The following is a 25,645-nucleotide window of genomic DNA, read 5'->3' on the forward strand; positions in this document are numbered from 1 at the left end:
AAAGCTGGAAGGTTCTTCTGGACAATGTTGGACATACAGATACTCATTTCCCTTGCTCCATCTGCTGAGGCAAGCACTAGGCAGATGGGAATTGTGCAAGGAAGCTTGTCTTCTACACAGGCAGACGGGCCAAAGTGTGTGTGTGTGTGTGTGTGTGTGTGTGCATCCTTGTCCCATGTCTATGCATGCAGGAGCCCCCAGAAGAGGGCATCAAATCCCCTGGAACTGGAGCTGCAGGTTTGTGAGTTGGCACGGTCTTCTGTAAGAGCAGTAGGTGCTCTCAGCCACTCAGCAGATGGAGCAAAGCACAGTCGTGCCTTCAAGGGTCAGTCTTTAAGCCTACAATTATAACAAAGACCCTGAAAGAAAGTTGTCTTTCCTAGATGCTGGTGTGTGTATCGGAAGGTAACCAGCTTCCATCAGAGAGCAGATGAAGGCCACGTGTCTTTCTCTGAGCTCAGAAAAGGCCCCCAGAGCAGCCACGAGGCCAGGCCATGTGGCTGCGGCATCCTACTTGGAGGCAGGGTGTTTCCTTTCTTGGTGTATATAAGCATCATAACCCTAGATATCTTTAAACCTTAGACATTGACTTTACATTTTTTATTACCACCAAGAGATCTCATAGGAAGGAAATTATACCCTATCTTATGTGTTTCCAGACAGCCAGAAAGGTGGAGAAGGCTTTCACAGCTTTCCCTAAGTCCCCAGAGCTGGGAGTGACAGGCTACATATTCTGGGTCCCATCTTCAGAGTTTTCAGCTTTGGTCTCCAGCAAACATTAAATGTGGCATTCTAAGAACATGCCAGAGCACAGACCCCTGCAGGTGCTGAGGTACTCTGAGTGGCCCAGGGGCCCCAGGTTCCTGACTGATGGCACTCTTTGCAGCTGATCCTAATCCTGGGGCCTGGGGCCAGTACTGGATGGGCCTGTGAGTTATCCAGATGGCTGACGTCAAAGTGAGCCACTAAAACATGCTATAAACAAAGGGATCTGCTGTGTGTGGTGGGGCATGGCTGTAAACTCAGCCCTGGGGAGGTTGAGATGGAGGATTACCTTGAGATTGAGGCCAGCCTGGTCTATATCGAGAGTGTACACAAGTCTGGGCTACAGAGTAAGTACTTATCTCAAAAGAAAACACCAAACCAAGCCAACCTTTTTTTTTTTTTCTGGAAACATCCAAAGAAAACTGCCAGGAAAGTGTAGTTTCTCTCAGAAGACAACGTTGATAAAGAATACTTGTCTCCCTGGTTTTGTAATTAGGGTTTCTGCTTCTGTCTCTAATTCTTTGGTTGTCTTTCGGTTGCTTGTCTGTCTGTCCTCTGATCACCTTTCTCCATCCTCTGTCCCTCTCTGATTTTCATGCAAGCCAAGGGCCCTGATAAATTTTTAAGATTTTATTTATTTATTTATTATGTATACAGTGCTCTGCCTGCATGTATGTCTGCAGGCCCGAAGAGGGCATGAGATCTTACTATAGATGGTTATGAACCATCATGTGGTTGCTGGAATTGAACTCAGGACCTTTGGAAGAGCAGCCAGTACCCTTAACCACTAAGCTATCTCTCCAGCCCGATGAATTGTTTAAAAAAAAAAAAACTATATTAAAAGAAAAAATATTGACTAGAAATCTCTTTTAAGCTCAATTCTGGGTGAGTAAGTGGTGACACAAGGCAAGACAACCCTGCTCTTCCTGGACAGGGGCATTAGCCACACCCTCCTCAGCTTCCTGAACAAGCACACTATTGGATCAAAATCCCTCTGGCCTGGCAGTGTGGCCTTCCCCTTGAAGAGCTCAGAGAAGTCCTCCTGTACCCCCATTTAAATCTGAGTATCCCATCTCAGACGTCCCTGGGGACATCAAGGCTCAGGGAGGACCGGAAGCAATAGAGCCAAGGCATATGGTAGAGGGACGGTAAGTAACTCTGGCTGGTCAAATGTATAACCTAAGACTCAAGGGAGTTCAGCAAAGCTGACATTCTGACTGACAGTGGGGTGTGACTTAGTAGTGGAGTGCACGCTCGGGTGCTCCGGGTTCTGGGTACAGTCCCCAGCTCCAATAACACACACACACACACACACACACACACACACACACACACACACACACACACACACACACACACACACACTGAGCCTGACCTAAGGGCTTCCTGCTCCTTTCCACCCTCAAAAGTAGATACAAGAATTCAGCCCAAGCCTGAGAGGCATCAGACTCGGGCCTAATGTGGCCTACATTTTGTCCGCTTCTAAGAATTTTTTAAAAAATGGTTTTCCAAGACAGGGTTTCTCTGTGTAGCCTTTGCTATCTCAGACTCACTTTTTAGACCAGGCTGGCCTCAAACTCATATCAATCCACCTGCCTCTGCCTCCTTGAATACTGGGATTAAAGGCATGAACCACCACACTTGGCTTGTTTCAAAGAGTTCTTGAGAGATGGCACAGCAGTTAACAGCACCATCTGCTCTTCCAAAGGGCCGAGATTCATCTCCCAGCACTCACAACCCTCTGTAACTCCAATTCCAGGGGAACTAACCCCCTCTCCTGGCCTCTATGGGCACTGCACACACATGGTACACAACATATGTAGGCAAAACACTCATACACACACATAAAATAAAAATGATATTTTAAAAATAGATTTTTGTGTCAAACTCAGTTTTTTCCCCTCCCTCATTATACCTGAGGCAACTGATTGAAGAGCAGCTGTGGGTGTGTGATTTTGTTGTACCTTCCCCATGTTAGCTGTTATGGCAGTTATCCACACATCCTCCATATCCTTGCAACAGTCCAAGAAACACCCTCACCATAGCAAAAACCAAGAACTGGAAAAATACACACTTTATGTGTGCACATGTTGGGATCTGTGTGTGTGTGTGTGTGTGTGTGTGTGTGTGTGTGTGTAGGTCAGAGGTCGATGTTGAGTGTTTTTTAAAAACTACCTTCTAGTTAATCTGCCCATCCTCAGTTGACCTTATTTGAGACAGTCTCTCACTGAACTTGGAGCATCTTGGTTTGACTCAGTCAGCTGTCCTCTACCTCCTGTCTCTTTGTTGGTTTGTTTTGCTCTTCAGCTGGTTGGTTAGGCCTTTTCTTCTTGTTGTTTGTTATATTTTAGTCAAGGACTCAAGTCGCCCAGGCTGGCCTTGAACTCACTGTGGAGCTAAAGATGATCTTGAATTTCTAAACCCTGTGCTTCTGAGAAGTGTGTACCACCTTACCTAGTTTTTTTTCCCCTCTTTCTTTCTTTCTTTCTTTCTTTCTTTTTTTTTTTTTTTTTTTTTTGTTTGTTTGTTTATTATTTATTTTTAGACAGAGTCTCTCTGTGTAGGCTTGGCTGTCCTGGAATCACTTTGTAGACCAGGCTGGCCTCGAACTCACAGCGGTCCTGCTTTTATGTGGAGTTGGGAATCTAACCCAGGGGTTCATGTATTCCTGGCGAGCACTCTACAAACAGAGCTACATTCCTAGCCTGAGAATTACAGAAACCGTCAATGTGAATCCAAGTACTGCTACAACGAGGGCCGAAGCAGGGCCTCAAGACTCTGACATGTCTACTTTGTGTAGAACTCCATCCTTCCACAGTTTGTGGCTGGGCACACCAAGTGCAGCAGCTCAGCGCTGCCACAAACACGGAAGGGCCTGTGTGAGCTACAAACAGGCACCTGTGAGTCTGCATCCGAGAATCTGAAACCGCGGAGGGATACGTAACACTGTGCAGTTTCCCTGAAGCATCACTGGGCCTTGTTTGGTGGCCTTGCCTAAGTCAGTCTCCTTCTCTGGATGCTGGTTCCCTGGTTAGAACACTGTCTCCAGCCTCTGTGGGGGGTAGGGGCTGGGGTTGGGAGGTGGGGGTGGGGCAGAATGAAGGAGGAGGAAGGTGGGCGTGTTAACACACCCAAGGGACTCCAGAAGACCAAAAGACCCCAGAGGCAAAGGGGAGGGTGCCTTATCAGAAGAGACCGTAATAATTGAGCTTTCACAGATAAGAGACAAGGGGGCCAAGTTAATTTTAGCAAATAATTCATGTGGGCATTTGCAGGCTCCTTCCTTCTCTGCAGACTGAGTGGAATGTGGGTCATGCAGAAAAGCAGTTACGCCTGGAGTTAACCTGAGCATGGCGTTCATTAGAGGACAGCCTTGAAAAGTTCCACAGCCACTGTCTCCTCTTACTAATGTGACTTCCTAGGCTGCCCACAATCAACCCCTGACCGTCTATTCTGCTTTTGTTCTTGGAAAACAGTCTGGCCAGCCGCCACCTCTCTCAAGTATCCTTAGGGTCATCCTAGCTGATTCCAGGAGATGCCAAAGTTCTCAAAATCAGACTCAGTCTGCTTCATCTGTTTCAGGAGAAATCAGCATCCAGTGACTGAAGGATGCTCTCATGGGGAAAGTCAGGCAAAGCATGGCCTCACCACTCCCAGAGTGCCAGACCACAACTCAAAGCTTTGGATCAGACTGGCTCTTAACAGGTCCCAAACAACCAGGTTGCCTGGGCACAGCAAGAGGTTCTGCTTGTTTCTGACTTGTCTATTTGCTTGCTTGTTTTATGTTAAGAAAGTATAGATTGCTCAGCAGTTAAGAGAACTGGCTGCCCTTCTAGAGGACTCGGGTTCAATTCCCAGCACCCATAATAGCAGCTCACAACTGTTCCAGGGATCCAACACCCTCATGCAGTCACATGCAGTCAAAACACCAATGTACATAAAAATACAAATAAAAAATTATTAAAAAGTATAAAGGAATTGACAAAAGGTCATATATGCTAACAACAATATCAACCAAAACTTTTTTGTTGTTGTTGAAAAGTGGAAAACATGTAACTATTGCTTAATAGGTGTAATTAAATTGGAAGACAATTTTTTCACGTAACTACAATAGTTCTCCACTACCCATGAGGTTCATTTCAAAACCCAGAGGGTAGGCCTGGAATTGCAGATAGTGCCAAACACACGCTCTCTGTGTTGTGTAAGCGTATACTATATATTTCCCTATTTATAACTTTGTCAAATTTAGTTTATACATTGAGAACAAAACCAATAATAAAATAGACAAGTTCTAACAATACACTGTAATAAAAGTTATCTAGAAGCCATAAATTGTGTGTGTGTTGTGTACGTAATACATGCATGAGTGTGTGTACAAGTGCATGCCCCCATGTATCCATGTCTGTATGTGCACATGTGGAGCCCAGAGAAAGAGGTTGTTGTCCTACTGCTCTCCACTTTATTCCCTTGAGACCGAGTCTCTCCCCGATCCCAAGGCTCGTCATTTCACCCATGCTAGCTGCTGGGATTCAGCTGTCTGCCTCTCAATGCTGAGGTCCCAGGCACACGGGCCACGTCCAGTTTGAGTGTTGGGGATTTGAAGTAAGGTCTTTATGTTTGCACAGCAAACGCTCCTGCTCATTGGGCCATCTCCCCTAGCCCTACTTATAAACTAATAGCTTCTGGTAACTAAAACTACAATAGAAAAGGAAACATCAGATGCTGCAGGACTACTGCATGTGGTCCTTCCTTGGACGTATCACCTGCCTTCGTTGACCAAAGCGAGGAGGCTATGCTTCCTCTGGCCTCAATGGTGCGGCTGCTTCCGAGCAGATATTTAATCTCCGAGTCTTCTTTAAAGTAAGAAAGAAGAGCATGTCCCTTCTGAGAGGCACATGATTGGCTGGAAAGCCACGCTGACTACATCTGAAGATGGATGCTAAACTTACCCAGCTGTCTAGAGTGGGATTCATTCATCTTCACTATTTGCAACCTCAGGAGGGAGCAGCTGAGTTTTCTTTTCACATTTGTCTGTCTTCTCTCCCTTGCTGGACTCAAAGCTTCTTTCTTATAAATGCAGCCAGTGTGTGTGTGTGTGTACACATGCACTGAGGGGTCAGAAGATAATCTGCATGACTCAGTTCTCTCCTCCAGGAATCGAACTCAGGTCTGTCACGCTTGACAGCAAGTGCCATCACCGCCTGAGTCACCTCACTGGCCCTTAAAACTCCTTGCGTGCAGGATGTAAAAACTTCTGCATGCCCCATGGTATCTCCTATGCTCTAAACATCAGCATATTGTCAAATATCTTTGAATTTTGCCTTTGCAGATCTTCGGTGTGGGTTTATTTTTGTATTTATGTGTTCGACTCACCAGGGGCCAGGATAGTGCCTTTTTCAACATCAAAAGTTTACATAAATATAATATTAACTTTTCACCAATACGTTTTCTGTCTATCCTCCATTTTATTCCTATGTCCCTCCATAAGGCTGGCAGGGCAGACAGACCCTGGGGGTGCTATCTAGATGAACCATGTCACACATGCTTAACCTCTCAGGGAGTCAGCCGAACCTCAATAAAATCTGGAGTCCTGGCCAAGTGCTTACCCACCCCTCCATTGGTCTCCATCTTCCTGCGGCACTCTGTCCCTTTCTTTTGGTCTCTACCTCCCTGTATTACCAGCAGCAAGGGCTCCTTGTTATCGAGGCATCTCTGTGCATGGGAGTCTGCAGGGCTGCAGGGAAAGCATTACCTCGTGGTTAGCAAATCGGATATCCCGGGAGAATATGGTGGCCACCCAATCACAGCCTAGCTTGACATCAATGTTCTGGGCAAGTTTCTCTAGCGTGGGTAGGTGGCTGGCTTGGAAGTGGTATGCCAGGGTCACATGCAGCTGTTTCTTATGAGGCTCCACGTGCACTTCTGGAAAAAAGGAAGGTTGTGTTTGGGGATTAGGATGGAGAAATCACAACAATGGAAGAGACAGAAGAAAGGGCCCAGAAAGGTGTCTTATTCCCCAAATATCAAAGAAGTGAGTCCCTGGGAGAGACAGCAGCAGAATTAAAGAGGTGGATCCCAGACCCTCAAATGCAAACCCACTGTTCCAGAGAGAAAAAGGCCAGAGGGCAGATGGCTGGTCAGCAGGAGCTGTGGATGGTCAGCTTAATCTCTTCGGCTGACTCCTCCTGACAAGGCCAGGGGCTCATCACCAGCCCTACCATTCAGATGAAGAAAAAGAGACCTAAAGGCCAACGTGATGTGCAAATGCAAAGCGCGGTTTGTAACAGTGTGACTGCTGGAGCTATGGCTGTCTTCATCCGGGATGGGATATACTGGCTTCTGGGAGTGTGGTGAAAAAGTGAGGGAGCCAGGGAAGACCGTCAAGAATAAAGCAGGCTTTCTCAACAGCACGTATGTAAAGGGAACAGTCCTGAATGTTACTGAGTGTTAAGCAGTATCCCCAGCCGCCAGCCACTGGAAGACAGCAGTGCCCCTAAGTCATAGCCCCAAATCACTCTACAGATTGGCAAATGTCCCCCTCGGGGTGACACTGCTCTGGGTTGGGGTCCACTCAGTTGAGGTATGCACACCATTATTCTAAACTGCCAAAAAATAATGCAGAACACACCTACCAACATGATAGATGGGTTTTACTTCGCCTTTGCTCATTACATGAGGAAGAACTGCCTACTCCCCAGGAAAGAGCAAAGAAGAAATTAGGGAATTGGAAGAAATTAAGGGACTTGATCAAGTCTCAGAGGACTAGCAGGTCAGAAAGAACAGGAAGCTGGCCGTTGGGGGTATAGCCCTTTCCCCATTATACTGCAGAGAGTTTCTTCAGTCTGAGTCTATGAGACAGGTGTTGGTGTCTGTTTCCACCATCTACACTCTGGGTCTTCAGTACTTGCCAATGAAATGAATGCATGTGGGTGACTCTTGAGTCACCCAGAATGAAGAACGACACTAAATATACTTGCCAAAGGAATCTGGGTGAACCAGTAATTCTAGACTACACAAGTGTGAGTTCTAGGGCAAAGACATAATGACCTACTTTCCACAAAGCTAGACCAGATGCAAATCAGGGTCATGCAGTTCTGCAAATCACCACCAGGGGGCGCCTCAGGGACAGAGCCATGAAACCACCACGTTCTCAGTGGCAGTAGATTCTTGGAGAGGCATTGAAAGTCTTCCATTCCCACATGGGAAAACACAATCCTTGACTGTCTCTCATTCTATCTGTGCCACAGTCCTACTTTTCTGATTTGCAAAGCATATGGATCATTTTAGTGATTTAGTGGGCTGACAATAGCTAGTGGGGTTAAAAAACAAAATAAAACAAAACCAAAAATGGAAAAACTTCCTTAAGGGCAATGGATAAGCAGAGGGGTGATTTTCTTTGTTATTCTCTCTCTCTGAAATATTTCATTTATCTGCTAATCTAGTAAGCCTGTGGCTGGTCCCTGGGAGAAAGGAGCTCCTGGAAGGGGTCGCAATCTAAAAAGACCACTCCCCTCAAAGTGCAGGAAGTCTCTACAAGACCCACAGTCCTTTTAAGAGCAGACACACACAGTCATCCTGTACTTCTGCAGTGGTTTCTGATCACATTCTTCCTAGGGCCTAAGCTCTATGTGGGGGCTTCTCTGAAGAAATGCCACACGTGCAACACAAACATCAGCGAAGACTGACACACGATAAGATACTGCTGAAGGTTAGGAGACAAAGCAGTATACTGTGTGGCTTGGATCGGGTCTTCCAGTCTCTGGCCACCCCTAATGTACGGCTGGGGAGCTGTGGCTGTCTCTTATCTTTTCTTCAGCATTTGGATTCTGGTGCTTGGGGAGTCGACTCCGTTCTACCGAGAGAACACGCACGAAACCCTGGATTCTATTCCCAGGACCAGGTAAAGCTAGGTGTGGTGGCGCCCAGCTGGCATTCCAGCAATCAGGAGCCATGAACAGGAAGTTCATGGCCCAGCCTTAGCTACATATCAACTTTGAGGCCAGCCTGGGCTACATGAGATCCTTTTCCAACATACACTGTGCAATAAAACAACCCAAAGAGCCAACACTCTAGCAGAGTGAACATTTTCATTACTTACTATACAGTGCTTTCACTACATCACGCCATGTGCTGTGCCAGGAATAGTCAGATGCAGATAAAAGGAGGGGTAGGGAGCTTAGAGGATGAAAGGATGCTCTCTCGGGTTGGGGCTGGAGGAGACGGAGACTACAAAGAGTCACATTTATAGCTCAGTGTGAACAGTTAAGTCCCTGGGAGTCAGGGAGCAGGTCCTAGGCAAGCTCTTTGGTAGGTTAGCAGACCAGAAAGAAGTATAACACTTTCAAAATGGGGTATGGGGTGTTCTTTGCCTTGGGGTCCGGTTACACACAATCCACCACCTCCTTTCTCCAACCCTCTTCTCTGTAGAGGTTACATGTGATCTTTAAAGTCCCCCCACCCCACCCCAACACATCATGTGTTGAAGGCTTGGCCACTAGCCTGTGGTACCACAGGGAGGAGGTGGGATCTTTTCGGAGCTTACTGGGAAGAACTTTGGTTATTTGGGGTGTGCCTCTGAAGGGGGCCTTGGGACTCCAGCCCCTTGTGCTTTGTCCCTCCTGCTTCCAGGCCTCCTGGAGGTGAGCAGGTTTGTTCCTGTATGCACACCTGCCATGACACTCTGCCTCACCACAGGCCTATAAGCTACAGGGCCAACCACCGTTGGCTGAAAACTGTGGAACTGTGAGGCAAAATAAATCCCCCCTCCCCCCCCACTGCAGGTTGATTGTCACAGAGCCACCTCCCACCCCCGTCCTTTTGACCTCTGATCTTGAGATCTGGGACTGGGCTGATATCCCCAGGTGTTTACCTGTTTTGGACGCAGCCTCTGCGGCGAAGTCAGCCGCGAACTTCTTGAGGACCTCTGCGCTGTCCTCCTTGACGAAGAGCCCGATGAAGTTGGAGGAGGTATAGAGCTCCAGGGGCAGCGGGCCTGAGAATTTACATTTCCAGCGGCTGACAGTAGTCTGCAGGGCTTCCCCCAGGCCATCCACCTTGCTGTCCTCACACTGCAGATAGAAAACAAGCAGACTTCATTATAGGCTAGGATAGGGGGGAAAGAGGGGGAGGCGGAGGGAGGGAGGGGCCTGCCGCCCCTCAGCACTGACAATTCTGTCCATCCCTAGAGGGCCCAGGCTAATCATGCAATCGCTTAACCAGCTTTGCGCTCTCCATTATCTGGACACCGATTATCCAGTGGGCAAATGAGACTAAGAAAATGTCTCAGGACATCTCTTTCCACACCCTTTGCTCTGTTCCTGGGAACCTGGACAGAAGGCCATCTGATTGGTTAAGCAGGAAACAAAAGCCAGGGTTAGGGTTGAGGTGTTGGTAAAAGGAAACACAATTTCAGAGTAAATATGAGACACTGTGGTGGTAACGACCGGTAGAAACAATGCGACGCATACTTGGAAACTGCTGGAAAGGTAGACATTAGGGTTGGGAATGGGGGGCAGTGTCAGAGCCCTTCCTTAGTATGCAAGAGGCCCCGTGATCAGTCCACGGCTCCAAAGGAAAAGATGAAAGCAACAGCTGGCCAAGTTCTTACCACAAATAAACAACAACAACGATGATGGGTAGTATACACAGGAATTAGCTCAGTCAACAGTCTATAATGCATGCATACATCAGTCACACTAGACAGTCACACTAGACAATCACACTAGACACCATGATCCATCAATTAAATTAAAAGTTCTTGGGGCTGGGAGATGGCTCAGAGGTTAAGAGCACCTGCTGTTCTTGCAGGGGGCACACGTTTGGTTCCTAGAACCCTCATCATGGTTCACAACTGCCTGTAGGAAGCTGAGGACCCCATCTCCAGCACCACGTAACACTGGGTGGGGAGAAACAAATCAGATGTGGTGAGGTCACATCTGCAAAGCCAGCACTGAGACAGTGAAGGCGGGAAGATCACTATTTCAAGGTCATCCTCAGCGGTGCTGAGTTCCAGGTTAGCCTGGGACACATGAGACCTTGCCGCCTGGCCCTGAAAAAAAAAAAAAAGGCAGGCTAGGGAGGTGACTCAGCGTGGAGGAGAGCTTGCTCTGCCAGCAAGAGGACCTGAGTTTAAATTCTCAGGGCCCACATAAAGAGCCAGGCATGGCTGGAGGTACTTGTAAACCCAGCGCAGGAAGGCTGAGGTAGCTGGACCTTAATAACTTGCTTGTCAGTCAGCCTGGCCAAGAAAAATCGAGGTTCTGGTTCAGTTGGAGAGCCTGTTTGCAAGGAATAAGGTAGAGAGGGGAAGACACGTGAGATTGGCAGGAGGAAGAGGGAGAAGAGGAGGGAGAGGAGGAGGAGGAAGATGGGGGGGGGGGTGGAGAGCCACAACAAACAAAGAAACAGGAACACAGTCTCTAGCAGTCTTTCAGCAGCTCCTCAGATAATTGTTGTCTTCACCTCCACTCCCATGATCCTTGGGAAGAAGAAAGAACAAGGCTGGGGAGCGGTGACGTCATCCACCTACCCTCTGAGGAGCTGGGAGGAAGGATGAGTGTCTCCAAAACCTCTGAATGCTTTTCTGCAAGATTCCGGGATGACTAAGAGGAAGTGATAATCGATTTAATTTTCAGAGCGGGTTGCCAGAGACAAGGTGTTAGGAACATGTTATTTACCTGAGACTCTCACACGAAGTGAGAATATGTCCAGGGGGGGAAAAAAAAAGGAAAAAGAAAAGCAAAACGTATTTTTGAAAATTGTTTTAAAAGGCTACCATTCTGTTTTGTGAGGAACACAGGTGGGTAAGTCAACTCCACCACTGTGGAGAACGGAAGTACATCATATATATTTCATGCTATCGTATGGAGCATTGAGGTAGCCTCTAAATAAGCTTTTCCATGGATAGCTAGGATGTGAGTGAGGAAACTAGGGCAGGACGAAGTCATCTCTCAAGTCTCTAGAAAACTCTAATAAGACCTCATGGTGATGTTCACATGTGTGTGTGTGTGTGTCTGTGTGTGTGTGTGTGTCTGTGTGTGTGTGTGTGTCTGTGTGTGTGTGTGTGTCTGTGTCTGTGTGTGTGTGGTGGCCTTTCATGTCTCTAAGCCACTTCTCTTGCTCCCCATTCTCTCTGTCCCTTCCTCTCCCTGCCCTGAGAGTTGGCCAGGCATAGCGGCACATGCCTGTAATCACAGCACTTGGGAGGCTGAGGCAGGAGGATCAGGAATTTAAAGATCAGGAGTTTCAGGTCATCCTTGGTAATGTAGCAAGCTTGAAGCTGGCCTGGGCTAAATGACTCTGTCTCAAAAAATAAAATAAAAATAAGGGGAAAACAAAACAAAACAAAGCTGCATTTGGAGCACATGCCATGACAGCATGAAGATATGAGTTCAATGCCAGAACCACCTTAAAAAAAAAAAAAAAAAAACACCTAGGTGTGGTAGCATGGGGGCTTGTAATCCCAGCATCAGGAAGGCAAGACTGGAGAAATCCAGCAGCCATCCATGCATCCAGCCTAGACTCCTTAGTAAGCTTCAGGCTAGACCACAAGGTGGATGGATGGCTTCTGAGAAACAACATCTGAAGTGGATCTCTGGTGCTTACATGTGCAAACACACATACATGCGCGCGCGCACACACACATACATACACACACACACACACACACAGAGTGAGTAGACAGCAAGCATGTATGAAGCTAACCAGTGGCTCTCCAGGTGGCAGGCCAGATCGCCACCCACAAAGGGCCAGGCTTATTCTTCAGGTTGTTGAAGTGCAGGATTGTCCTGAGGTACTGAGCCCAGGTGTTCCAGGCCTCACCAGACACCAGGAGAGCGAAACTGAAGTGAGGCCCTCACTGTGGACCACACTGACCTCTCTGGGAGGTCCACCCAGTGCTCAGAGCTCCTAAACATCTCCTTAGTCTTCTTGAAAAGCGCCTGGCTCCAGTCCCGGCCCCCAGGGGCTGTGGGGGATGCGGGGTGGAGGTGGGGAGACAGGGAAATGTGATATAGCTCACCATGAAGAACTGGCAGAGGGTGATGTGGGGGAAGATGTTGTGGGCCTTGTTCTTCCCACAGATCTGCTTGGACTGCTGCCAGAAGTCAGAGAGCTTCTGGGCTAACGGACCCGTCGGACGGAGGTAGAGGACATACTCCCGAGGGAGGGGGTCATCCAGGAAGGGGTCACCGACATGGGAGAACAACCTGTGAGAGGGAAGAGAGTCAAGAACGCCTCACCGGAGAACAGTGGGTGAGAAGGAAGAGAGGCAGGCCAAACCAACCCCTCTCCAAGCTTCCCACCCCAGGACCACGCAGAGAAGCACTTCCATTTGGGTGGTAAGAAATCCACCCTTTTGAAGCTTACACTCCCAACCAACTCTCAGAGGCTTCTGTTCTCCGGAGAGTGGTATTGCCTCCTCATCCCACAACTCCCTAAAAAAGCCCAAAGCTGCTCTCCAGGAGGCATCCTTGGGTTAACTCCAAATCCATTCCCCCCCAGAGTAGTTTCCTTGAGCCTGCCCACGCCGCGCGCGCACACACACCCCCCCCCCACTCCCCGGTCCATCAGCTCAGTCTGTGCTGGAGCTCTTGTGCCTCCAAAGCACAAGGAAGATCCCAGAAGGTGGCCTGTGGGCTTCTCCTTAGGGAAGACATCCTGGTAAACGAATAGGACGCTTTTCTAAATTGGCCAGTCTGGCAGCCACACAGTGAGTCTTGAGATGACTGGCAGGGCTCAGATAGTGTGAGCCTCTATCTGTGAAGATTTTGAAAGCCTTTAAACAGATCCAAGGAGATACACATACTCTGGGGTCCAGGGCAGAGGAGGCAGCTGGCTTGATAAATGGACCTGTCACTTCTGTCTCATCCCCTCCTGGAAGGGTCCATTAGCAAAAGACTGCACACCCGCACTCATCATAGACACTCGGAGCTAATTACATGCTATTTTCTCAAGTTATTTATTTCATACCAACCAGTCACATGCTGCTTGAACGCTTCTTCCTCCTGTGGATGCCAGAGCTTTTTGTCTGCAAAAAAGACATCAGATATCTATTGTTAGTATTTTTAGCCTTCCCCTCGGCTTTTCTCACTAGGGTGGAGCGGGCAGGGGGCGACATCGGAGTTTGCTTTCCCTGCACTGCTCTGTGGCATAGGAAAAATGCTTGCAGCAGGGGCTCCCCAAGGGTCACAGGAAGGCAGATGGAAGTTAGAACTCATCATTAATTTCCATGTAATTAGCATCAGATTTGCATGCAGCCCAACATCCCATATAGTCTATTTTCAGTTGTTTCCACATTTTTTTTTTTTTTTTGGTTAGTTCCCTAAAAGTTGTCATGTCTTTGTTTCTTCCTCGATTTTCACCCACTCATTTCCAATGACCTAGATCTCCTACAGCGAGGCTCCTTACTCACAAGCCTTGATGGAATGGCTGAGGGGACAGGGCTGATGAACACGAAGATATGGGGCTAAATATCTACAAGCACACTTGGATAAACTCACTTCCTCTTTTTCCATGCCCCAGGTGGATCCATCATCTCCAATTGTTCAGACATCTTTTTGGATCAATGCTATTGCATGAAATAGAGCCAAGAAGTATTACAGTCAGTTGCTTCTGGAGAGACTGCTTGAAGCCCTCCTGATAGTGGGCAGTAGCCACAGGAGGCTCATAGCACTCAGTGAGGCCTTGCAAACAAGCTTGCAAGGAGCTTTGCAAGGCCAGCTCTCACAGAGCCAGAGTTCTGTTCCGGCACACGAGTCTGTACTTGTCACCTGTTTCGTCAGCACCATTCTGGTCCCAGACTCACATGGTCCCTCTCCCATGGAATTCAGTCATGTAGGCAGGAAGACAGGAGCTATAAGTTAACTATCTGTACCCTGCGGGCAAGAACAACGGAGGGAGCTGGGTATGGAGGTGCACATCTGTGATCCAGCATTGCGGGGAAGCGGAGGTCAGCCTGGTCTACATAGTGAATTCCAGGTCAGCCAGGGCTACAAGGTGAGACCTTCACTTGGTGGTGGTGGTGGTGATGGTGACAGTGGTGACGGTGGTGGTGGTGACGGTGGTGATGGTGACAGTGGTGGTGGTGATGGTGACAGTGGTGGTGGTGATGGTGGTGATGGTGATAGTGGTGGTGGTGACGGTGGTGATGGTGACTGTGGTGGTGATGGTGATGTGGTGATGGTGACAGTGGTGGTGGTGATGGTGGTGATGGTGACTGTGGTGGTGATGGTGATGGTGGTGATGGTGACAGTGGTGGTGGTGGTGACAGTGGTGATGGTGACAGTGGTGGTGGTGACGGTGGTGATGGTGACTGTGGTGGTGATGGTGACAGTGGTGGTGGTGGTGGTGGTGATGGTGGTGATGGTGACAGTGGTGGTAGTGATGGTGGTGATGGTGGTGATGGTGACAGTGGTGGTGGTGGTGGTGGTGATGGTGGTGATGGTGACAGTGGTGGTAGTGATGGTGGTGATGGTGGTGATGGTGACAGTGGTGGTGGTGATGGTGACTGTGGTGGTGATGGTGATGGTGGTGATGGTGACAGTGGTGGTGGTGGTGGTGGTGATGGTGATGGTGGTGATGGTGACTGTGGTGGTGGTGGTGGTGATGGTGGAGATGGTGACTGTGGTGGTGATGGTGATGGTGGTAGTGATGATGGTGACAGTGGTGACGGTGAATAGTAATAGTAATGGAGGGGGCCTGAGAACCCTGACAACACACAAAGGTCTAATGATAGCACCAAGGAAGAGGCATTGTGAACTGCAGGAACTGTGACTCCTGAGGGGAGAGGCAGCTGTGGTGGTGGAAGACACCAAGTACCTCCACTCAGTCATGGAATGTAAAGATGACCAGTGCACGGAGCCTTGGCCAGTAAATGACCATTTTCAAAACAGATCATCACTGAGTGATCGTCTCTTGTGCCTTTTCCATTACACTGACTTGGGGGCCTCAGGGAGAAGGGAAGGGAAGGAATTCAAACTGGATTGTCACTCTTTCCAAGTATCTTTTTCCTGTTCTCCTGTGGAATCAGGGACTTCCTTTCTCTCATGACCACTCCATGGACCACTCAGAACCACAGGTGAGTCTCTGGGTCAGGCTGGGAGGGCCTCAGACATCCTGTGTGAGCTCAGCCTCTTCACTCTACCAAGGAAAAAGTCCAGTGGAAGAGAAGGGAAGAAATCTGCTCAAAGCAGCCTGGCTGAGGTGCTGCATAGCAGAGGGCCTGCAGCTCTGTCACCAGCTGAGAGCTCAGTCAGCCTTGGCTTTTCTCCCAGCCTGCCCCCACCTCTACCCCCACCCCCCACCAGTGATCAGCTACCTGGAGCACCACTGGGAAAGACAAACCTACTCACTAGGATGACGTCTCAGAGAGCCAGACCCCTGGGAAAGGAAGCTGGTCAAAACCAGCTAGAAGCAGGAGCACTCTTGCCCTCACTACCACACCTTTGAAAGCTGCTCCTCAAGTCGAGACCTACTAGTGCCTTCTTTTTTTAGGTAGAGAAGCCACATACACACAAAAAAGCCCACTAGTCGTGGGGAGTTGGAGACTAGAAACTCGAGATGATTAAATGTCCCCCAAAGGACCCACTGTTCCAAAAACAACTGGAATGAGGAAAATTCATTTTCAGCCCAGACAATGCGCTGTTTATATAGAGCATCCAGTTTCTTTGTCTGGCACCCATCCCCCAATGAAATATATCTTTCTGAAATTTAATTTATTTCTTTGGAGGAGCCACTAGAATCCTCTGGAAATGAGAGATCTAATTAAGTTATGGTCTCCCTAACTTAAAAGACATATTTTGGAGAAAGTTCAAAGGGAAAAAAATGTGAGATGATAAAAAGCTTGAGAGTGATAAGTCTGTGCTAAAGGTTAAGGAAACCTAAACAGGTCTTTATGGAAAATACAAGGCTTTCATTTTGTGGAGGGGTGCCACATCTAACACACCCTGTCCAGTGAGGGCTAGAGGTATGTTGGCGACAGCACAAAGGCCCAGGAGCCTCAAGAAAGAACTTTCTGGAAGGAGTGTGTTTTAAACGTACTTTTAAACCTGTTCTTTTTAGATTTATTTTATTTTATGTTGGTCTGCATGAATGTGTACGTACGATGTCTATGCCTGGTACCTGCAGAGGTCAGATGATGCCATTGCATCCCACGGAACTGGAGTTATAGATGAGCCAGCATGTGGGTGCTGGAAAACAAACTCTGGCCCCCTGCAGGAGCAGCACATGGTTTTAACTGCTTAGCTAACTCCCCAGCTCCCCCTCTTCCTCCCTTCCTTTTTTTGGGGGTGATGGTGGTGGTCGGTGGTGAGGCCTGAAGACAACTTGAAGGAGTTGGTTCTCTCCTTCCTTCAGCCTGAACGCCAGTTGTCAGGCTTGGTGGTGAGCGCCTTTACCCATGGGTCCTTAAGTGTATCTCTACACATTTCTAGAAAGTAAATTCGAACGTCTGAAAGAGAGGAGTGAAGTTCCCTAAGCAGGGAAAACCCCATTTCTACGAGGCCTGGAGGCCCAAAGCAAGCTGGTTGTGATTCGGATTGAACCTGTTCCCAGAATTCTGCCCACAGAACAGACAGGCACAGAACAGCGGCATTAGACACCCAGCTCTGCTCCGCTGAAGGGTGAGTTGCCATAGAGTGCCACCCCCACGGCCCACCCCCTGGGGACGACGCCAAGGGCAAGTGGGAGTGTGCCGAGAACTGCCAAACCCCAGCTCAGCCCCAGGCATCTGCTCCCCTCAGACGCTGGCTTAGGGGAGACTTTCAGAGTCTACCTGAGGCCTCAGCAAACAGAGAAGCTCCCTTTTTGGCCTAGAGTGTGGGAGTCCGGCCCCCACCCTCAAGACCTCAGCGGCGCACTGTAGCCATGAGTACTCTTGGTAGGGTGGTCTCACCCGAGACATCCTGGTCCTAACTGATGAACTAGCGTTCATCTGTAGTTGACTGTGAAACAAAAGCATCAGGTCCCCTGCTTACCCAGGAAGGGGACCCGCACAGGTGATACAGAAGCACTGGCTGACAGACAAGCCAAACAGGCCAATATGAAGGAAAGTCCTAGCCAGTGGGAGGAGCCAGTAGTACTACCAACCAACCACCTGCTCTGTTCTGCTCTGCCAGGACTTCTGCCTCGCTGCTGGAAGTCCGTCCCCACCCCCCACCCCCCCCCCCATCCCCCGCTGCTCCCAGTCACCAGGATCTTCAGATCTTTGGCTGTGGCAAGATGGTCCCAAAATCACGCTTTAGAAGGTTCACAAAGAACCTTTCCTGCTGGCTTGACTGTGACAGCATCCCTACCCCCTCCTTTCTCACCTCAGTGCCTCTTTCTCCCAGTGCCTTCCCCCTTCTCTTTGTGGTCCCCCTCACCTCCTGCCTGCAGTATCTTTACTACACTCTGCACGAAATCAAAGGAAAATGAAAAGCCAAAGGTCTCCCGTGCTGCTTTCTGATTGGTGGGCATCCTTCAGGGACTGTGGCCTGATCCAGGCTTGTGTCTTTTCCAGACGCCACAGGAGCCTGTGCTCCCAATTCCCTCTCAAACTATACTCCAAGTTGCTCTGGCTCAGAGGTTCTCTCTCAACCTTTCTAACGCTGAGATCCTTTAATACAATTCTTCATGCTGTGGTGATCCCCAACCATACAATTAATTTCTTTGCTATTCCACAACTGTCATTTTGCTACTGTTGTCAGTTATGATATAAATACCTCATATGCAGGATAGCTGATACGTGTCTCCCAAAGGGGTAGTGACCCTCAGGTTATAAGACCCCCTGCAAAGACACCATGCTAAACTTGAAGAGGAACCATGAGAGCCTTTTCAGAGACATTTTCCTTACCGTACTGTAGTCTACCAAAGTGGCTCTCAGTCAGAATCCCCCCACCCCCCGCCCTGTTTGCTGTGCTCTTGTTTGTGTTCAAAAGACCTATCTGTAAAGAAAAAAGAAAACACAAGGCAAGTACAGAATCCTCCTAGTGGATAAAACGCCCTATATAACCAAAAGTAAATTAATCACATCTCTTTTTCATGTTACCAAGACAACCTTACATTTTGGAAATATTTAATATGAACTCTAAGATGTAAAAATAACAACAACAACAACAACAAACAAACTTCTCAACCTGTAGGATAGCAATTGTTAATTTTTTTCACACCTAACACATTTAATAGAATTAAAATATGGTATAAGTAACCAGAGGACTCTGTGCTCAAAATCAGTTTAAGGGACTGTGCTGTTCTGGGGGTTGGGCAGACTTAGATGGAGGCCATTCTGTTTCTTAGTAGGAAAAGTCCAGACATACCAGGAAGCCACTGGTGCTGTAGGGAACAATGGAGAGAGAGAGTTGTCTGGACTTTCTACTGAGAAACAGAATAGACTCCAGCCTGGGATACAGAACAGGCGGCGTGTAGTTTGTCAGGAGGATTGAACATGTTCTATACACTTAGCCCAGGCTGGCCTAAAACTAACTATGTAGCCAAGAATGACCTTGAAATTCTGACCATTTTGCCTATGCCTCCTGAGTGATGAGATTTCATGATGTGGCACCATGCAAGTGTTATGTATATATGTGCACAGGTGTTTTGCCTGCATATATGTGCACCATGTATGTGCCTGGTGACCATGGAGGCCAGAAGAGGGAATGAGATTCCCAGGAACTAGAGTTACAGATGGCTGCGAGCCACCCTATGGTGCTGGGAATCCATGTATATGGTATTGGGGCTCTGTATATACAAAGAAACACTCAAAGCCACAGTCCCAGGCCAACAAAACTTTTTTTCTTCTGTAAGTGGCTTTTAGGTAGAGAAGTCAGGGGTTCTGAGGGGCTGTCTGCTGAGCTGAACCTCTCTGAGCATGAGCAGGGGCAGCTCAGCATTGTGCCTGAGGCTGGCAGCAGCAACCTGGAGAGCCGAGGACAAGAGGTGACCTTCCATTTATTTCTCTGGTAGAAAAGCAAGATTAAGCAAGTGGGAAAGGCTTAGAATACCGGGCACTGAGTAGAACATGTTAAATCCTCCTGACAAACTGTTCTGTATCCCAGGCTGGCCCTCGGCAAGGAAAGGCTTCCAAGGTTTGCCTATAAAGTCACAGACCCGTGTAAGAAAGTACCATCTAAGGGCCTGCATTCCCAGACTTCCCAGCGTGTGTCTGAAACTGAGGCTAGCCTCAATTTTATACACACTCTGCTTGCCCTTCCTCCCTCTTCTGATAAGGTCTCACTTAAAAGTTGGGCAGAGTGTTCAGCTGATAGGGTATACTTGCCTAGCATGCATGAAATCCTGGCTTCTATCCCTAACGCTGCGTAAACCCAGTGTTGGTGGCACATGGCTGTAATCCTAGCACTTGCAGGATAAAGGGAGGATGATCAGGAGTTCAATGGAGCCATCCTTGGATATGTGGAGCCATCATTGGCTATGTGGAAGTTCGAAGCTGGACTACATGAGGCCCTACCTCAAAACACACATACACAAAGCCAAGCCACACAAAGCCAAGCCAGGCAGAGGCAGTCAGATCTTTGAGGCCAGCCTGGTCTATATAAGTGAGTTTTAGGCTAACTAAAGATACATAGTGAGAGCTTGGCTCTCAAACTACAACAGCAAAACAACAACAAATAAACAAACAAACAAGCAAATAACACTACAACGAAAACCAAAACCTGGCTGTGGGACACACAGCTATAATCTCAGCACTTGTAAGGGTTGGGAGTTCAAGGTCATCAGTTTCTACATAGAAACCTATGTGAGACTTCGTCTCAAAAACAACAGCAAAACAAAAACAAAATCCCTTCCTATAACAACAGCCTGTGTCAATCACCACGTTGCTTCTCTTGACACCTGTTTCTGTCTCCGCCGTAGACAGAGTGGTTGTTCAGGACAGCTCAGGACTTCCGAGTCCAGTGTCTCTCAGAGATGCTGGGCTCCACTGAGAAGACCCGCAGGTGCCCACAACAGCCATGCCCCCTCCACCTTTTCTTCTCCCTCCAGCTACAGCAGACTGGATGCTTCCCCAGCTCAGTGAATGGCTACTGCTGTCCCCAAGTTCACCAGGCACACTGGGAGCTCAAGACCTGAACCTTCCTACCTCAAATGAAGTCTCAGCTGCTGTAATGTCTGAGCTTGGCCACCTTGGAAGACTCAAAGTGAGGGGCTGGGGTGACAGTGTCCTTGGTACGTGCAGTGTGAAAGTGAAGGCCCAAAGCAGAGCCCTGGAATCCATGTTATAAATAAATAAATAAATAAATAAATAAATAAATAAATAAATAAATAAATAAACAAATAAATAAAAATAGAGAAAGGCCAGGCATGGTGCTGCTTTCGTTGCCCCAGAGCTGTGAGACACAGACAAATGAATCCTCAGCCACCCTCACCTGCTCAGTGAGTTCCAGGCCAACCAGAAGCACTGCCTCAAAAAACAAGGTGGATGACACCTTAGAAATGATACCTGAGGTTGACCTCTGTCCTTCACATGTTGTATGCTTACATATATATACACACATATACATAAAAGCTGAGAGATGTCCAAATCAATGTATTAACACCACAACCTTCACCCACGGGCAGCCTGGTGGACAGAGCCAGGATGTGGGAGCTCCCAGTGGGGAGGGTTATGTGTGGCCTGTACTTTAGAGGCAGGGGTCTACTGGTGGGAAATGTAGCTGTTCAGCTGACTGCAAAGGAATGATCTAGATCAGGCACTGGTTGCCAAAGTGGTCAGTTAAGTTACAAACACTTTTAGTCTGATAAACTTCCTCTTCTAAGATAAAACTCACCCCACGAATAGAATGGTCATTCTTCCAAAAACACAGGATGCAGCATCCCTTATGGCAAACTGTCAGATTTCAGAGGTGGTTTTTTGGATTTGGGAATAGTTAGTTGACTGTACATGGCTGAGTTACTCCTGTGTGCATGCATGGCTGGGCTTTCCTGGGAACGGGCCCCACCCCGCTGAGCACACATCCCTGTTGTTAATGATTGAAACTAGCAGCGCAGAGTTGTTTTACCCAAAACCTCACATATTGCTGGCCTTTTCTGTATGCAAATCAGTAGTTACCGCTTGTCATCTGCCATTTCCTCATGAAGAAAAAAGGAGGGTAAAGGCTGCACAGTGTTAAGATGGCTTTTTCTTATCACCTCCAGCCTATTGGGTTACCAAGTCCATCTGTACCCCCACCCTTTGAGACAGGGTCTTACTATGTAGCCCTAGCTGGCCTGGAACTTACTCCATAGACCAGGCTGGCCTCAAACTCATACATAGATCTCGCTGACTCTGCCTCTGGAGTCTGAGCACGCCTAATCAAAACATTTAAAATCCAAAAATATCCCAAAACTCCCAGATTTTGAGAATCATGTCAAACCTTAAGAAAGCTGGAGTTTTCAAGTGTCTTAGGTTTTTGGTTTTGCTGGTGAAGGCATGTAAGCTATATCTGCTGAGGTCTGGAATTCTAGAATCTAACCAAGTAGCCCCAACCAACTTCCCCCTGCCTGTTACCCACCTAAAGGTGTCTGAGCTGGCACCTTCAGTCAAAGCAGGAGCCCCACTCATGTCTGGGTAGCCTGAGTCCTGGCCTGGGGAAGGGCCATGGTTGACGGATCGGATCATTGGTTCTGGTCTCTTTGTAGCCCCAGGGACAAGCGGGCGAGGAACCTCTTGATCAGCCCAAGCTTGTTTAGACTACTCCAGACTCCGGTGGTGTCTCCTAGGATCCATGGAGCTTTGGTTACAGAGTGGGTGGGTTTCCCTGAGCTAATCCCTAACATTTACCTTACTGCATCAGCTGAGGCCTCCTTCCTACCTGTCAAAACTGTGACTACAATCTAACCTCTGCACTGTAGGAACAAGGGACACAAGAAGGGCATTTGTGGGGCCAGAGTTTATAGCATTTGCTTCTCTTGCAGAGGATCTGGGTTTGAGTCCCAGAACTCACACGGTGCCTCACGACCATCTGTAACTCCAGTTCCAGGGGATGCAGTGCTTTCTTCTGGCCTCCATGGGCACCAGGGACACAGATATGCACATATATAATGCTGGCAAAAATTCATACATATAATAAAAAGAAATAAATCTTTAAAAGGCTTTTATGACCCCTAAAATAAAGCAAAACATCAACAAAACCCCCTGCTTATCAAAAAGGAAGAAGTACCCTGAAGCTTGTCATCCTCTGTGTGTACCCCCCTCTCTCTTTCCTCTCTGGCCTACTCTCCCTCATGAAAATTGATCATTTTTGCTTCATATTCATTTCTTTTGGACTTTACTCTTAATGAAGGCTCAATTCACCACAAACCACAATCAGCATGCCCCCCCTCTCCTCTCTCCCTCCCTCCCTTTCTTTTCTTTCTTTCTTTCTTGTCTGAGGAAGGATCCAAGGCTAGGTAGAGTGCATGAGTGTAGGATGGGCAGGTGAATTAATGACACAGAGCCAAGATGATTGCAGGCACTCCCGCAGCCAGACTCAGGATGCTTCTGGAAGAAACTACTTAAGTAACCCCTGACCTTACAGGCTCAGGATCTCTCATCATCACTGTCACCAGCTGAGTCATCTGTTGTCCTCTCAGCTACAGTAAAAGCTATAAAGCTCGGTCTCTCTCTTCTTCAGTTGGCAGCCAGAGGTCCAGTGAGTGTGAGACAGCATCTGAAGACCAGCTAAGAGCCATGCACATCAAAAATGTGCGGCAGGGGACTTAGTAAGGCCACCAGCGCAAATTCATTCCTGTTGCTTAGAAAAGCATCACTGACCAGCAAATGCCGTTTTCCCCAAAAAAGACTTATTTCCCAGTTTGGGAAGTAAGTTTTAATGTTTTCAAATTGGGGCGCGGCTACAGGAAGGTTGACAAAGAAAGACAAGTCTTCAAGGTATTCTGAGATTCCTCTCTCAAGTCACTCTAAGCGACAGTGATCATGACTGCAGGGAGCTTGCCGTCACCCTGCCATTTACCTCTCTTGGCTGTGATACGGAGTCCAGCTACCTGCTAAGAACAGAGGTATCTCCGCTAGAAAGGCCCATCTCCAGAGTCTCGGCCCACACCTCCCATGGTATTTTCCCCAGGAGGCTTGGAGAAGGCAGCAGAGAGGCCTGTCAATAACCATCAACTGTAATGGGCAGACCCATTTCCGTCAGAGGAAATGCTCCTAATGGAGAAAGATGTATTGATCCTGATGGCTTGTGTCAGGGTCAGGCTCCCAGCAGAGAGCTCACTCAGTCGGGCTGGGTTAATGGCCTGGCTGTATCTAATAATCAATGCAATGACAAGCCTTTGGCCATTGCCTCCAAAGCCAGCCAACGAGGAAGAAAATGCACTGAAGTTTTTCATAAGCCTCATCAGAAAAAGAAAAGACGAGCTATTTGGGGAATTAGGTGTGCGGGCCCTCCCCAGAAGACTCCAGTGAAGTGAAGCCTCCCTGCCCACAAGCACCTCCATCAGGCAGCCCTTCTCAGGGGGTGGTTAGCAGGAGCAATGGTTTTCAGGTTTCCACTGTGTTTATGTGGCAGGGTCCAGCAGCCCAGATGGGAGGCCTTGCTTTGTTCCTGCTAAAAAGAGCCAGGAGTTGTGTGGCCTCTGCTGCAGGGAGGCAGCAGTCTGCAATTGGGAAAGCAGCTATTAGCCACGGGTGGCGACATCACAAACACGAGTCCCCACACTCCTAGGTGTGTCTCCAGCACTGTCTTTTCTCCCCTGGTGATGGGGGTAGGGGTTGTACAGAGGCACCAGTGCACTTGTCTATGGTGTAAAAAAGACTGTTCCTGGGAACCAAATTGTTTCTGGGTCGAAGACGATTCTCCCTGAGACTTAATTCCTGGGTTTCTTAAGTGGGGGTAACCAAACCCCACTTCTTCAAATGCATTTGAAGAGCTTATCAATGGTGTCTCGCATATATTAGACACAGAACAAAAATAACATCTGCACACACGCCTGTGCATATGAGTCCATCTTCGCTGTTTTCCAAGGATAAATGGAAGTTCCATGTTAACAGGAGCATTTCAAGGTTGAGCGCCTGTTGACCCAGATTCCTTTTCTGCTAAAACCGTCTATAACTTCTGGGAAGGTCCTGAGAGTGTCTCAGATTTGGCAAGAGAGAAAAGCCTTCTAGATAAGACAATAGCACAAGGAAAGGGGCCAGAGTGGAAACCCGACTGGTGCTGGGGGATGCAACAGAAAGTCTACTGAGAGGAGGCTGTGGCCAGGAGTGATGCTTAGATTCAATCAGGAGGAAAGAGAGGAATCACTGAGAGGCTGTGAGTTGGGGAAGGGCAGCGGGACAGCAGCACAGCTACCACCTCAACCATCCAGGCCAGTGTGTGTGGGTGAGGTGGGGGAGGGGGGTGCCCAAGGCTGGTTCTAAGGAGAGGCATGGGTGGGACTGGGAGGATGCGCAGTGCTTACTGCCTGAGCATGGAGTTCAGAGTTTGGATCCCCAGCACCCACATAAAAGGCAAGCAGTGTGACAAACGCTCCTTTCCCAGCACCAGGAGGCAGAGACAGGATGATCATGTGGGCTAACTAGCCAGCTAGCCTAGCTTATCCAGGAGCTTCAGGCTCAGCAAGAGACCACTTATAAAAAAAAACAAAAACAAAAACAAAACAAAACAAAAACAAAAACAAGAAGCATAGCCAAAACACTATGAATGTAACATTTATATAATTCCTGATTGTTTTGTGGTCCTTCTTGCTGTATGTAGCTTATTTTGTTTATGTGTAATAATATAAATGTATACGTTTAAAAAAAAAGAAATATAATTTAAAAAGGAGAGACGTGGCAGAGAAAATGCCTGGTGTTGACATGTGTCTTCTACACGTGTAGACATGCAAGGGTACAAGGACACACACACACACACACACACACACACACACACACACACTCACATCCACAACCCCCTCAGATCTCAAATCAAAG

General features: G+C 48.1%; 1 protein-coding gene across 2 annotated transcripts in view; it reads right to left on the reverse strand.

Moving 5' to 3' along the window:
• The window catches only part of Ubash3b (ubiquitin associated and SH3 domain containing B), a 140,896-nt gene that overhangs the window by 21,545 nt on the left and 93,706 nt on the right, over positions 1–25,645 (reverse strand). The window contains exons 2-5 of one of the 2 annotated variants that reach the window (XM_051156238.1): positions 13,739–13,792; positions 12,785–12,971; positions 9,635–9,833; positions 6,518–6,687 (exon numbers count right to left, since the gene is read on the reverse strand). In XM_051156238.1, the coding sequence (XP_051012195.1) occupies positions 6,518–6,687; positions 9,635–9,833; positions 12,785–12,971; positions 13,739–13,792 (610 nt within the window). Of the gene's footprint in view, positions 1–6,517; positions 6,688–9,634; positions 9,834–12,784; positions 12,972–13,734; positions 13,793–25,645 lie in introns of both variants that reach the window. The other variant, XM_051156237.1, reaches the window with a different exon arrangement.

The sequence above is a fragment of the Acomys russatus genome, chromosome 14, assembly GCF_903995435.1.
Source record: "Acomys russatus chromosome 14, mAcoRus1.1, whole genome shotgun sequence".
Lineage (NCBI taxonomy): Eukaryota > Metazoa > Chordata > Mammalia > Rodentia > Muridae > Acomys > Acomys russatus.